The sequence below is a fragment of the Bidens hawaiensis genome, unplaced genomic scaffold, assembly GCF_021521415.1.
Source record: "Bidens hawaiensis isolate Kalapana, Puna unplaced genomic scaffold, B.hawaiensis_p1.1 tig00012283_1, whole genome shotgun sequence".
Classification (NCBI taxonomy): domain Eukaryota; kingdom Viridiplantae; phylum Streptophyta; class Magnoliopsida; order Asterales; family Asteraceae; genus Bidens; species Bidens hawaiensis.
In genome coordinates, this window is record NW_027491999.1 from 306,103 (window position 1) to 319,870 (window position 13,768).

Consider the following 13,768-nt stretch of genomic DNA (forward strand, 5'->3'; position numbering starts at 1 on the left):
TTAACTTTTCAATTTGTTGGCCTTTAAACAAAAAGTGGTAATGTAATATTTTTTTTTCATGGGTAGCGAAATACAAAAACCGACCCAAAAAGAGAAAAATTTACATTAACGACAAAAAGTTAATGGTAGAATGGGTAGCGGACGCTACCTTTTATTGTTAACTGCATCCGCCCTGTCAGCTATCAAGAGCATACTAACGAACGCCTATTTTGGACTTTTTTATTTATTCATGGTATATTAAATAATTTGTCTTGGATTAATTATATGAATTATGATCAGCCATCACTTGCAATTAGCCAACCAAAAGTCCAAAACGCAAGGCGCTTAACAAGTGATATCAACTTCAGCTCATAATTGTAATTTAATAGATGTGCAAGTAAGGATTTTTTTTTAAAGATTCATTTTTTTTTGGAACGACCAACTAAGTAACACTGGGTACTCCGTACGCGCCCCCCATTGGCTAAAGGTAGCCAGAGCCGGCCACAAGTCCGGACGGACGGAGCCCCTAACGGTCCACCTATTGAGGGATTACCCGGATAAAACCCGACCCCCACGCCCGCCAAACGGCACGACAGCGAGGAGCCGGTAAAACCGGATAAGATCAGGACTCGAATCCTAGCAAGCCAGGGTCATTCCTCATATCTCCCATATAAATTGGTGATAGCGAGGCTATTAGATGTGTATAGAAATTTAAATTTACGGAGAAAAAAAAGATAAAATTTAATAAAAATAAAAAAGAAATCAATCATTGGGCAATCCCCCTTTCTCTTTCATTGATCTTTGACTTCACCAAACCGAATTTCATACCCAATAGACCTAGCCGAATTGACTGGGGGTGCATACTCGATTCAAGTACCTCGAGTCACGCTCCACCCAAGAGACTAAACTATGAGTGTATTCGGACTTTTAATTTAAGCTTGTGGGTTACATAAAAAATTCAATGACTTAAATAGGCTAAAGTAAGTGTTCTAACCTGCTATCCCGCTCTACCTGACCCACCTGTTTTGTCAGGTTAATTTCCGCTACTGTCGTCCACCAATCCACTGTTTATCCACACAAAGATATATGAAATCAATAGCCATGTTATAAGTGAGATTACGTTAGACACACTTGTTTGTTGGTTGGTTGGTTGAAGCGCAATAGATGATCTCTTAAACTTTTTGTATGCAATGATTACACAAAAAGTATGCTAATGATGGGTGATGATCGCATATGCGAGCCGGGGTTGAGGGGTCTAAAAGCATAGACTCACAATTAGAAGATACATCTCCATAATTTAGAAATTACCAACCAATCCTTCAACAGTTTAATACTCGTTTAACCAACAAAACAAATAAAAAAAACCGGCTGATGATAATTTCATACTCTAAGCCATGCCCCCGCTTGTTGCTGTGCGAATTATCTGAAACAAAGCTGCCACAAAGTATAGAAAATTCAGATGCCAGCCAAAATGATAATATTATGAAGTATCACTTTTGCATATCATTTTAACAATTTCACATGCTTTACTTCACATTTTAGTTTTACACAAACTAATAATGTATCAAATAAGATTATAAAAACTATAATGTTAAACTATTAACAATTTAGGATGCATAAATCATTTACAAAAACACTGAACAAATTTTCCTCTGTCTGATCAGATCAACCCGTTTGACCGACCAGATATGTTTTAAAATGTTGAGTGTACATAAACGAGAGATAAACTTACAGGATCCTATGACAACAAAGACGAAAAACCCGAGCACTATAGGGCCGACAGGGTAGTTGTCTTTCTTCTTGGTGGTTGTTTCAGGCACAGAACCACGCTTCTTGATGTTCTTCTGAAACCTCTCCACCTTTCTATCCGATAAGCGCTTTGATGTTGTCTACAGATATCACAGTACGTGTCAGTTAATTTAAAAAAAAAAGCTAAGACGCTATATAATCTTGTCAGTTCAATTAATCCGTTATTAAGTGTTGCAAAAAGATAGAATGTGAAATGGACACAAAATATAAGAAGAATTTTGGGAAAGTAGAACAAGTGTATCACAATAACATAACAAAATACAGAAATTACAGAACCAACGCAATTGAAATAATGTAATGCAGCAGCCAAAATGAGGTAAATTGGCTGTAAACCCCCCTAACAATACACCCGAAAACACATATTCTAATGAAATATATAAGAAATTGTATACCAATAGACGAAAACACAGATATTAACCAAATTGAAGGAGGAAACAAGCAAAGTTGCTAAACACGAGAATGCATGTTTAGAGAATTAACACATGTTTATACGTTTTGCTTTCGATACTTATGGTTTCCTAGCCTTGGAGTAGGGGTGCAAACGAGCCCGAGCCCGAGCCGAGCTTGAGCTCGACTCGTTTAGCTTACACAGAGCTCGGGCTCGGGCTCGGCTCGTTAACTATATATCAACTATTTTTTATATAATCATAATTAATTATATATATTTTTTCCTATTATAACTTTATGTATAAAATAATATATATTATTTATTTTTTCATAACATTATATATATTAATTAATAATTATTAAATATATATTTTAAAAAATTATATAAATGACCGGCTCGTTTAGGCTCGCGAGCAGGCTCGAGCTCGAAAATTGAAGCTCGGGCTCGGGCTCGTTTATTAAACGAGCTTATTTTTAGGCTCGGGCTCGGGCTCGAGCTTTTAATGAGCCGATCTTGAGTAGCTCGGCTCATTTGCACCCCTACCTTGGAGGCTGCAAAGTTGCTGACTAGGGTTCAGCGGGTCTAATTTCTCGGCCCCTAGGACCCAAAACTTTGTAGTTTTTAATAAGGATCCGGGGTTGCAGTGCAGCTTGTTACTTTTTTATTGTAATGGTTTGAATGGTATTTGTATAAAAATATTAAGAAATCAAACACAGAAAAACCCACCCACCCTAACGAGTGAACGATAGATCATGATTCTTGAACGGATCCGATCGGACTTTAAATTTACATGCAAATTCATCGAATTCGTAAGATGGAAAACCTAATTAAGCAAACGATGGCTAAATAGAGAGAGATAAAAGATGGGATTAAAGCATTACCATCGTAGGGTGGGTTTGAGAAGATCTGCAACTGCAACTGCAACTGCAAGCAACAGAGTTTCCAGACAGCAGTCAAAGCACCGCCTGCAGTTTCGTTTCGAAGCAGTATTTATATTAATTAAATTAAATTAAATAAATGGGAGGATTTATGATTTATCAGACGGTTACCTAATTTTAGGTGCGGGGTGGGTTTGGCAAACACCACCCTCTTTTTGTTCTCGGCCGGCTTGGGGAACCCGATGAAAAGAGACGGTTTCAACAACCCATTCTATTTGTTGGGCAAGTACGAGAGTACTTTCGTACTGGCCGTGTTCATGAAACCATTCCATTTAGCCTGATTAAAAAAAACTTCAAAGAATATAAAATGTTTTATAAAAAATCTAATTTAGTAAAAGAAAATGCTTTTTTTAATAAAAAAATTATTATTATTATTATTATTATTATTATTTTTGAAATGAAGGATACAAATATATAAAAATCAAAACACGGACTCAAAGCAAGAAGCTAGAGCCTGAGAACATATATAAGGAAATTAACAAAATTAAACATACACCAAGAGTACTTTTAGACAAGCTTTAATTTTTTAGTTGATCTTCTATCTTTTTTCTTTTGATATTCTATAAATTTGTATTGGTCTTTTATCTTACAATTCAATTTGTTAATTTCATATTGCCATTGCTTTTGCTCTCTTTTTTAACTAGTCTTGTAAGTTGTTTTAGCTTTGTTGATCTTCAAGAGTTCTAGTCTTTAATTTTATTTATATGATAATACATTGTTTTCATAATAACTAACATGTATATGATAATAATGATCTATCATAAAAATAAGTGTGCAATATTTAAAACAACAATAGCAATTTAGTTTTACAGATTATATATGATTTGAACAAACATTGGTTAAAAGTCACATAATGAATGCTTAGACTCTTACTATTTTATTTGAAATAAAGGTATCAGGTGAATAAGCAAGTCGATATGTTCGAGTGGTTAAGGAGTCAGACTTGAAATCTGTTGCGCTTCGCCCGCGCAGGTTCAAACCCTGCTGTCGACGAATTTTAAACTTTTTGTTATTTTTATAAAATTTTCTTTGGTGTTTTAGATTTTTGAGCACTCATAAAACCTTGAAGATCCGATCGAAACAATGTTACCCATATCCCGAACTTGCATTCTCTCAGTCTTGTTTTGACATGAACCCAATGTGATCGACAGTGAACCTGCCCGTCTTCCCAAGTTTGGATAAAAATAAGCACACACTTCCCTTTTTCTACTTACACGCTTTTTAAAAAACACAACACTAAACGATGGGTGAACCGTTTAAATAAGCAATCTTAAGTGACCATGGTAAGGATTCAAAATTGCATCTGCATTGTCAAGCGGCGGTGGCGATTTGACACCATGCTAAGTATTTGATTTTATTTCTACGTATGGCAAAAGAATCCACTGAAACGAGTTTGTCTACAAACGACTACTAACTCCAACTCTTATTTTTTCATAAAAACCCAACAAATTTGTCAAAAAAGGTCAAAACAGAAAACAACTAATTAAATCTTGAGCCAAAACTAAATCCTGCATTCTACTGCACGTTAAATAAATCAACCGTCGCGCCTTGTGGTCCTTTTCCTGGACGCGGCGCCTGCATGCTCCCCTACCTCACTGCTTGAAGTCTTGCCTGCATCCTTCTTTGGTGTCACATTTACCTTCACCTGATAACCAATACCATAAATTAATCACTATTTACTTTTATAAAAACTTATATTTATTCACAAAATGGTTTGCTAATTGCTACTAACCGATTTCTTTTTGATGACCAACAAGATCTTCAACAGTGGACTAACAATCACAACAGCAAGTGAAACTATGATTCCAACTATTACGTTCGGTTTCTTCTCCGCCTCTTCAATAAGTTCCTACACATATTAAGTTTTAATATTTTAGTAACCAGTAAACACGAAACCCTGAACGAGTATGATAACTCACCACAACCTTCAGCTTGTGGTCACCCAGTATAGGTAAATCAGCAATCTTGTAAAGGACATCAAACACCGATTTCTGCAGTTTCAAACGAAATTCATTACATCCATCAAAATATAATGAGTTGAAACTTGAAAGATGAAATTGTGGCATTACCCGGATGCCCTTGAGGCCATCTGCTTGTTCCTCAACTTTCTGATTCGCGGTTTCAACTAAAAACTTCGGCTTCCACGTGGCGTCCCTGATTGATTCCGCAGTCTTTTCATCACTCGCGATCAAAATATTATCAAACAAAATACCATCTTGCATTGTCAAGATCTCAATACCAACCGCAGCAACAGGCTCCAAATTCGGCCTATCAACTTCAAAATACGCAACGTTTGGAATTTCACGAGCTTTCCAAACACCCATGTAATTCGGGTTATTGATCATTGGACCGTACCATTTTCCTTTAAAATTCGGGTTCCTTTTCATGGGTCTTTTCCACTCACCACAGCCCGGCCCGTCTTCACATTTCGGGTTGGTAATCTTTGGAACCTCCCATTCACCATCCTCCTCATCATCCCAATCTTCGGGCTTCATTGCTTCTGGATCGTCGATTTCAATGGGCTCATCATCCAACCATCCATCAGGCTTCACAGCATCTTCATCCGCAATATACATTGGTGCATCTTCATCCCAATCATCGGGTTTTTCCACATTCGGGTCGAATATTGTCTTAACATCATCCCAGTCTGAAGGCCTTCTATCTTCCGGGTCGGGTACAGTTTTTGGTGGGATTAATGATGGGTAAAAATGCTCAGGTGTCATGAAGTTAGCCGTCTTTCGTTCCACTCCATCGATCATGATAACCACTTCGTTATTCGGCTTCAATATGGCGGTGTACACATGGCTCATTTTGTCTGAAGGGACTAAAGGAGGGGAAATGAGGTGGTGTTCAATGTACTGACCGGTTACCGGGTTCTTGTGGTTAATAATAAAATGGACTTTGTTTGTGCTCGCACATCTGTCGGGGCCAAACATGATCGAGTAAGGGGAATTATTGTCGAACGACTTGGGGGTCCAGCCGCATTCTTGTGGCCGGAGAAATTTTAGATATGCACCGCCACATTCAAGACCGTTTTGAAGGCGGGCTTCAAATTGTAAGACAATGCCGTTGTTGAGATCCACTGGATCAGTTAGTTCTTTCATAATTGCGTATTTTTTACCTGGCTCGGTTACTAGGAGCCCGTAATCTTCGTGGCCTTCGCTCTTTGTGTGGTTCCATACACCTGATCAGTAACCACATAAATCATTTAGGTTCACATGTGAAACGGCTTAGAGTTTCATTTCGGTTAACAATATTAATTCTAGAGCTGGTTTTATTTATAGAGTTTTATTTTGGAAGTACTCATATTTTAGGATTTAATTGGCATAGGGTCAATCAGTCTTGTTTCTTAATCATTGTATTCAGTTTTGATTAATAAAAAGTTTCCATAAAAAATCTAATCTTTCTGAATCCGTTTTTCTTGTTACTGATCGATCTGACTATGCCGTTAAACTGTAAACACAAAAATTCACATACGGAAATTGCAAAGTGGCATGTGGACACAATCAAACAAACATCACTAACACACTGTCCAGACGTGTCATATGGCCGTGTGACATGACAAAAATGGTCATATCCCAGCAGTATGAAGGCGAGAAAACAGCCATATGAGTCGTATAGGTGACAAACGATAAAGCTAGTATGTGTTTTTGACTGACAAACTGATGTGACCACTAACCATAGCCGATTAGAAAGATCTATCACTGTTAATTAGATCCAAAGAGATGTTACCTGAATATGCTTCCTTCTCAGACACAATCCACCTCTCCTCAAACGATTCATCAAACGGTTCGTAAAATATCTGAAAATATAAAACAAAATCATTCCTAATTAGAACATGAAATAACAACACGCGCACACATACACTCACACTGCCGGAAGATGCGTATGTCTCAAAAGCAAACAAGCCGATGAAGATCAAAGAAAAGAAGTGCAAACACCACATTTTCAGTTTGCATTCTTCCATAATCCAATGAGTACAAATGAATCTTATAGTTTGTTGTGAATACAGAATACGTATGTGTGTGTGTGTATATATATATATATATACATATATATATATATATACGGATCTCAGGAGGGGTTACGTCAAATTATATTAGCCAATGATATCGGGGAAATAAACCAATAAAGGATTGCCACGTACGTGTTTTCAGGCATGGCTCGCGTCGTCTGCATCATATTCCGAGATGAATGGCTATGGTAACGGGTCATTATTTATATTCAAATGTAGTATAAAAAATAAAATAAAAACTATAGAAGATATTCTCAAAATATTTTATTTTCACAAAGTCTCTCGATTTTTAGTTTTGTAAGTTATGGGAAACTACTAATACTCGATGCTGAATGCGATAGTAAATTAAACGAGCTAGTAAGATTCCTAAATTATATTCGGGAGATCGGTTTATATGACTTTGAAGGTGAGAGTTTAGGGAAATATAAAGTATGTAATTAAATTGGGTTAAAAAGTGGCGTTGAGGAAGTGGCGGGTTGTAAGTACTTATAAAAAAATATTTAACTTACCTGATATAGAACGTGATGGCAAATTGAATGAGCTCTTGACAAGGTGCGCTAGGTTGCATTGATGATACCGAGAATAATCGAAGTAGAATTCAACATGCTCTAAGTTCTTCCAATAAAGCCTCTAAAATTATATTTTAGGGTTCGATTTGTTTGACCTTGAGGGAGAGAGTTCGGAAAAAATTGAATTTTAAGTATTTAAACAACCAATGTTTAAATTTGGTTCAAAAAGTCATGTCGAGGTGAGAAAGCTAGCGACGGGTTGTAAGTTAAAGAAAAATACTAAATTACCCAATGCCAATCGTGGGTTGTATTAATCAAAACCAAGAATAATCAATGTAAAATCCAACATGTCCTCAACTCTTCCCTCAAAGCAATAAAGATTCCCAAATATATTTAGGAGGTCGATTTACTTGACTTTGAGGAAGAGGGTTTTGGAAAAATTGAATTTTAAATATCCAAACACCCGAAGGTTTAGGACTCAAAAGGTCCGTATCGAGGTGGGAATAATAGTTATAGACTTACAGGTTGGTAACTTATACGATGCGTTAGCGGTTTATATATACTACGACCAACATGAAGTTACCTCATATTTACAATTTTCTTTTCGAAAAAGTTTCGTACTGACTTTCACCTAGTTTCCTTGTCGATCGATAGAATCATTGTTATTCGATGAAACAAAAGAGATTGTACTAGTTTCATCCCAAGTTTGGTACGAACATGTATGTATGATATTATAATAGATATAAACACGTCAGCTTGAATCATTTAATTTACTAAAATAGTCATTAGTTTGTCGTGATCAAAACATTCATCCGGCTACAAGACGGGTGAGATAAAAGGCCAAGGAGATGGCAACAAATCCACGAACCCGTATGTGGAATTTATATGTACATTCAAACAAGACATCTTGTCCGTAGTGCTCACCTTAATTCTAAGATTAGCCGAACTTCGCTTTGGCATATTCCAGTGACAAGCATCAAGTATCTAAAATTCTAAACGATTTAAAAATTTGAGGACCATGAAAGAAAGACAAAAATAAGAAGTGTAAGAATGATTTATGGTCATACAAAAAATCACTTAACAAAAAATTCAAAAAAATAATTAAAAAAAAATCATAACTCAAATATTAGAAAAAAAAAATTTAAAAACTCAAATGTTTTCTCCGTCATCCTCGTTTCAAAAAGAAAAAAAACAACGAAAAGACACAGTGCCGAAATTAAAGATACAATGACGAAAATGAATAAAAGACACAATTATAACTTAAAAACGACACATGGGGATCGTAAAATATAACAAAATGCCGAACAACATATCAAGAAAAAAAAAGACACAATGCCAAGGGAAAAAAAATATACAATCAATGACGAAAATAAGCACAAAGCACAATGATAAACAAAAAGACACAATTATTTTTTTTCTTTCAACATTGTGTCCATTTTTTTATTTTTTAACGAGAAAGACGCTGGAAACATTTTTGTGTTTTTACTTTTTTTTATATTTTATTAAATTTTGAGTTATGATTTTTTGTATTATTTTTTTATTATTTTTAAAGGTTTTTTTTTGTGTGACTATAAATACTTCTCATCATTTTTATTTTTATTATCCCCTTTATAGTTATGAAAATGTTTTTAAAATCAATCAATCATGCCCAGTAAAATCCCACCGACAGCAAAGCTATAAGTAGGGTTTGGGGAGAGTGGGATGTAGGCACACCGTACCTCTATCCAAAGGAATGAAGAGGTGGCTTCCAGAGAGACCCTCGGCTCTAAGTACATGTGTATGAAGCAAAATAAAGGAAATCAAAGTTAACAGTTATATACAAACTACTACTAATTATAATAATATTAATAATAAGATCACAGTTTAACAGCTATATAAAAGCTAATAATAATAATAATATATGTAAGGGAAATACCATTATGGTATGCGACCTAAATAAGTTAAGTATAAGCCCTAAGGTATTCAATTCTCTCTAAAAATCCTTAACTTTAATTCTACTTCTCCACGAATTCCTATCCTCAACCATGTCCTTGGAGAGGTTTAGGTCTATCAAATCATGCCTAATCCTCTCATCCCAAGTCAATTTCGGTCGTCCTCTACCCCTCCTCCCCTCTATAGTAATGTTTTCTACGGATCTAACAGGATTTGTCGTCTGTCTTCTCTTTACATGTCCAAACCATCTCAATCTCCACTCTCTTATCTTGTCTGCTATTTTCGCCACCCCTAATCTCTCGCGAAATACAACGTTTTTAACATATTCATAGAAATTCAAATGTTAAATTTATGAAAAGGTTTTCAAACTGTACGTATGTTGTCTTTAATTTGTGAGTGATTAATTAATCTTTTTGTTGTTTTGTGTTGTCATGATTAACTTATAAAACTATATTTGGTTTTTTAAATTCATGTGAGTGCATTTTCTATTTTTAGAATATGGTTTTAAGTGGTTATAAGTAGAGAAGGAAGAAAAATTTATTGTTCATAGGTAAATTTAAGAAAATACTGTTCAAATTATAAAACTTTTAATTTTTTAAGTAGTTATGAGTGGAGAAAAAAAAAATAGTAATGATAAAAGTAAAAAAATATTATTTAATTAAAAAAAGTAAATATAATAATTTTTAGTGTTACTTTATAAATAAAGATTAAAAATAGACCGGGAATGCTCCAACATATTTATTATTATAAAAAGATGTATTGATAATAAAAAGATGTAATAATAATAATAATAATACTTGAATTCACTAAAATGTTCTTATGCACACCTATAACCTATTATTCTTTTGAACGAAACTCAATATGGCATGTATTTAGTAAATGAATAAAATGATTTTTGTGATGTTTCATTTAATTTGGTCGCTAGAGTGAGCTAACTCATTTTAGCTTGGATAAACTTGACTCGACACACATCCGTTCATTTACACCTTGTGTCATTTTCCTAATGAAAAGAAAAAAACCTATTTAACAGTTCATCTGAAGAAACACTAACCGGACCCCGGACAGATTACTGGTAACCTGGGGGTTGGAGAGATGTTTCCCACGAGGGGTTAGACCCTTGGAAGATGGTTCTTCTGATAACCTGCAAAACAGACACCGTGAGCTCGTCACTGAGAAGGGGGGGGTTCCTCCTTGTGACCACCCTCCGGCGTGAGAATCAGACTAGATTGCTCTTTAAATATAAAAGTATATTAAGAGATTGCTAGAGCAGATATCAGGTATAATATGATGATAATGTAGTAAGGTATGATGATAATAGATAAGATGAGATGGTCATACCATTTGTGGTATTTATAGCCGAAGGTAGGTTTCCAAGGAGGTATGGCCGGCTGCTACAGTGTTCCTGTTCATCAACAGTAGCCTACACACGTGCCCTGCTGGTAGTTGGTGGGTAGGTAGCAGCTGATAGTGACCAGGCCTGCTGTATACTATTCCTGTTCCACCAACTGACGGCTACGCACGTGGTATGGCAGTAGTTGGTGAGTAGGCTGCGGCTAATAGTGATACAGTACAGGAGCATGCTGCTCGCCATACTGTATCAGTAAGCTGTCGTATCTCTGATCAGATCTTTCGCCCATACCTCGTCAGGTACAGTAAAAGATCCTTCAGTATGCGGACTGGCTTATTTGGGCGGGAGTATTCCCCCTCCCGCCTCTGTGCGGGATTGCTCCCGGCTTGGCTCATTCCTTCAGGTGACACTGAATGATCGAGAGCTAAGTGCCTTGTGCGTGTAGCCATGCTGCGCGGGTGGCCTTCCCTAATGGCTTGTATCCGAGGCTGCGGGGACAGGCGGAGTCCTTCACCATTGGGAGGCATTTCCTGCGGGACCAGCTTGCGTACTGCGCGTAAGGACGTCACGTCTCTGAGCATGGTTGGTCCTGCGGATCCAGTTGGTCTCTGCGCAGACGTCCCTGTTTAAGGTGAGTCTTGCGGGTCCAACTGGGCTCTGCTGGGACCTACCTCTTCAAGTCCCCCCAGTCCAATGTTCTTCTCATGAGTGTTTAATAAAGTGAGGTGAACTTTTGGACTTGAGCAAAGGGTTTTGAAAAGGGGTTTTGTAAGGTTTTCCATGGGGATTCTTTCCGCGGAAGTCCTTGTCACTTGCAGAAATGCCCGAGTTTCCTGCTTGGTCTTTGGGTATGATGCGGGTAGGTCTGTAACCTCCTCGCAAGTCAGGAGCATTGAGTCCCAGTTGTATGTATTTTCCATGAGGTTTTGGTAGTTTTGAACATAGTGATCAATTATGTTAAGACCACCAATTCCATCTTGGAGCTTCAAACAACGTAGTTCTCGACGTTCCCGCTATGCGGGGATGTTATTTCCGTTTCCGCAAGCATTGCCCAGAAGATCCTTCTTGGTTTCAATTCCCAGCGGAGCGCTAGGTATGTGAAGGGTTTTGCCTTGACACTGTACCTGCGCTCGTCTTACGGTTACTTTACTTCCAAGGTATTCCTGGCGTCAATTCCCTGCGGGTGCTAGGTATGTGAAGGGTTTTGCCTTTACACTGTACCCGCGCCCGTCTTATAGTTACTTGGTTGCCGAGGAATACTTGGCTTCAATTCCCTGCGGGTGCTAGGTATGTGAAGGGTTTCCCCTTAACACTGTACCCGCGGCCGTCTTACGGTTACTTGTTCGCCAAGATTTTCTTGGCTTCAATTCCCTGCGGGTGCTAGGTATGTGAAGGGTTTCGCCTTAACACTGTACCCGCATCCGTCTTACGGTTACTTGTTTGCCAAGGTAAGGGGGGATTTTCCCGCTTACTTTTTAATATTTTCGAATTTTGAATTTTGAAATTCGAAGAGTTGGTGAAAAGATAAGAACAGTCCAAACCTCTGAAACGTCGCGCGACGGTTTCTTCTGACTGTGTCAGGACGTGCAGGAAGTTATGTTGACGTGACAGAACATGGTCATTCCAGACGCTTTTTCAGGCGCGTGGGCGTGATTTTTCGGGCGCGTGGCCGCGAAATTACTGGCACACGTCCTTTCTACAGCTGTTGCCAGCTTGCTTTTTGCCACGTGTCATAGTTTCATTGCACCGTCGATTTCTCTCTCCTCCGCATTAAATTCACCGCATTAATTGCGATTAGTATATAAAGGGGGAGAGGCCTCTTTGTAATCCACACTTTCACCTCTCTTCTTCTTCTTCTTAGTGATTTCCGGCAAATACTCCCCTTTTTCAGGCAAGCATTTTCCCGAAATCACTCTTCTTTCTGCAAAAATGTCTTCTCATGATGCTGAAGCTGTAGCCGACGATAGGAGTACTGCTGGCGAGTGCCAGTGTGCTCTACCTGTCGATCAGTACCAGTACATCGTCAGGAAGTTCATGCTCGAGTCTCTCGAGCCTGAGTTTCCTGAATCCCACCAGACTGTGTACGATGCCCCCAGTGGCAAGATCGGGGTATATGCTGCATTCTTTGTTTATGGGAACCTTAGGTTCCCCTTGACAAAGTTTGTGTACCGTGTCCTGGAGAGGCACGGGGTGCACCTGACCGAGGTGCATCCGATGGCGATTGCCAAGGTCCGGCACTTCGAGTGGGTGTGTCGGATTCTGGGTATTGAGCCCTACGTGGACCGCCTGATGACCTTCTATACTTGGAGGTGCGTCCAGGGGTGGTACACCCTGACAACCCGTATCAAGGGTTTGAAGATCTGCGTGACCGAGCGCAGTCTCCGATCGTGGAAGCGGGAGTTCTTCTACATCTCTGCCCGCGCCATCCCCATTGCTATGAAGTTCAAGAAGGGTCAAGCGCTTCCGAGCCTTCACGCTTCCAGCTACCAGGAGGCGGAATGGTTCGCGAAGATATCCCGGGTCCAATCTCCGGTTTACCGGTTTGCGGAGTCCGGGATGGTGCTGCTGGGGATGAGCCGGGTATGGAAGGATGCTTCCCGGTTTCCCATCCTTCTTGAATACGGTTTGAACTCTATTCCTTATGGTATGTCTTGTCTTTCTTGCTGATATTAGTTAATTTTCTAACTGTTTCTTTTTCATTCAGAGGGGAATAATTTGGAGTCGCTCCTGTTCCCGCGGGAAGCTGACAGTCCCGTGCGGGTGGGCACTCGTGCTCTGGACGACAATGAGTTGCCCATCCTGGAGCAAACGGCGGATAGGTTTGTGGAGGTCTATCCGCCGGGCCAAGAG

At 38.5% G+C, this 13,768-nt stretch overlaps 1 protein-coding gene and 1 non-coding gene across 3 annotated transcripts; one reads left to right on the plus strand and one right to left on the minus strand.

The window, feature by feature from the left end:
* The first annotated feature begins 4,025 nt into the window (after positions 1-4,025).
* Positions 4,026-4,107, plus strand: TRNAS-UGA (transfer RNA serine (anticodon UGA)). Its single transcript has one exon. It is a non-coding gene; the product is annotated as a tRNA-Ser (tRNA).
* Positions 4,108-4,648: 541 nt separating this feature from the next.
* On the minus strand, positions 4,649-7,081 carry LOC143540599 (calnexin homolog). 2 transcript variants are annotated; one of them, XM_077033616.1, is made up of 6 exons: positions 6,986-7,081; positions 6,847-6,916; positions 5,184-6,298; positions 5,034-5,105; positions 4,847-4,963; positions 4,649-4,759 (listed from the first exon to the last, which is right to left on the minus strand). In XM_077033616.1, exons 1-6 carry the CDS (start codon positions 7,079-7,081, stop codon positions 4,649-4,651), a joined length of 1,581 nt encoding a protein of 526 aa, XP_076889731.1. The 2 variants fall into 2 exon arrangements, with proteins under 2 accessions (XP_076889731.1, XP_076889730.1); XM_077033615.1 differs by having other exon boundaries at positions 6,980-7,081.
* Between the last annotated feature and the right edge of the window lie 6,687 nt (positions 7,082-13,768).

Coding starts and splice junctions, on each gene's coding strand:
- LOC143540599 (XM_077033615.1), bottom strand. CDS start 7,081: ATGGAAGAATGCAAACTGAAAATGTGGTGTTTGCACTTCTTTTCTTTG. Junction 6,917..6,979: donor CATCTTCCGGCAGTGTGAGT/GTATGTGTGCGC, acceptor TTATATTTTCAG/ATATTTTACGAACCGTTTGA. Junction 4,760..4,846: donor TGGTCATCAAAAAGAAATCG/GTTAGTAGCAAT, acceptor ATTGGTTATCAG/GTGAAGGTAAATGTGACACC.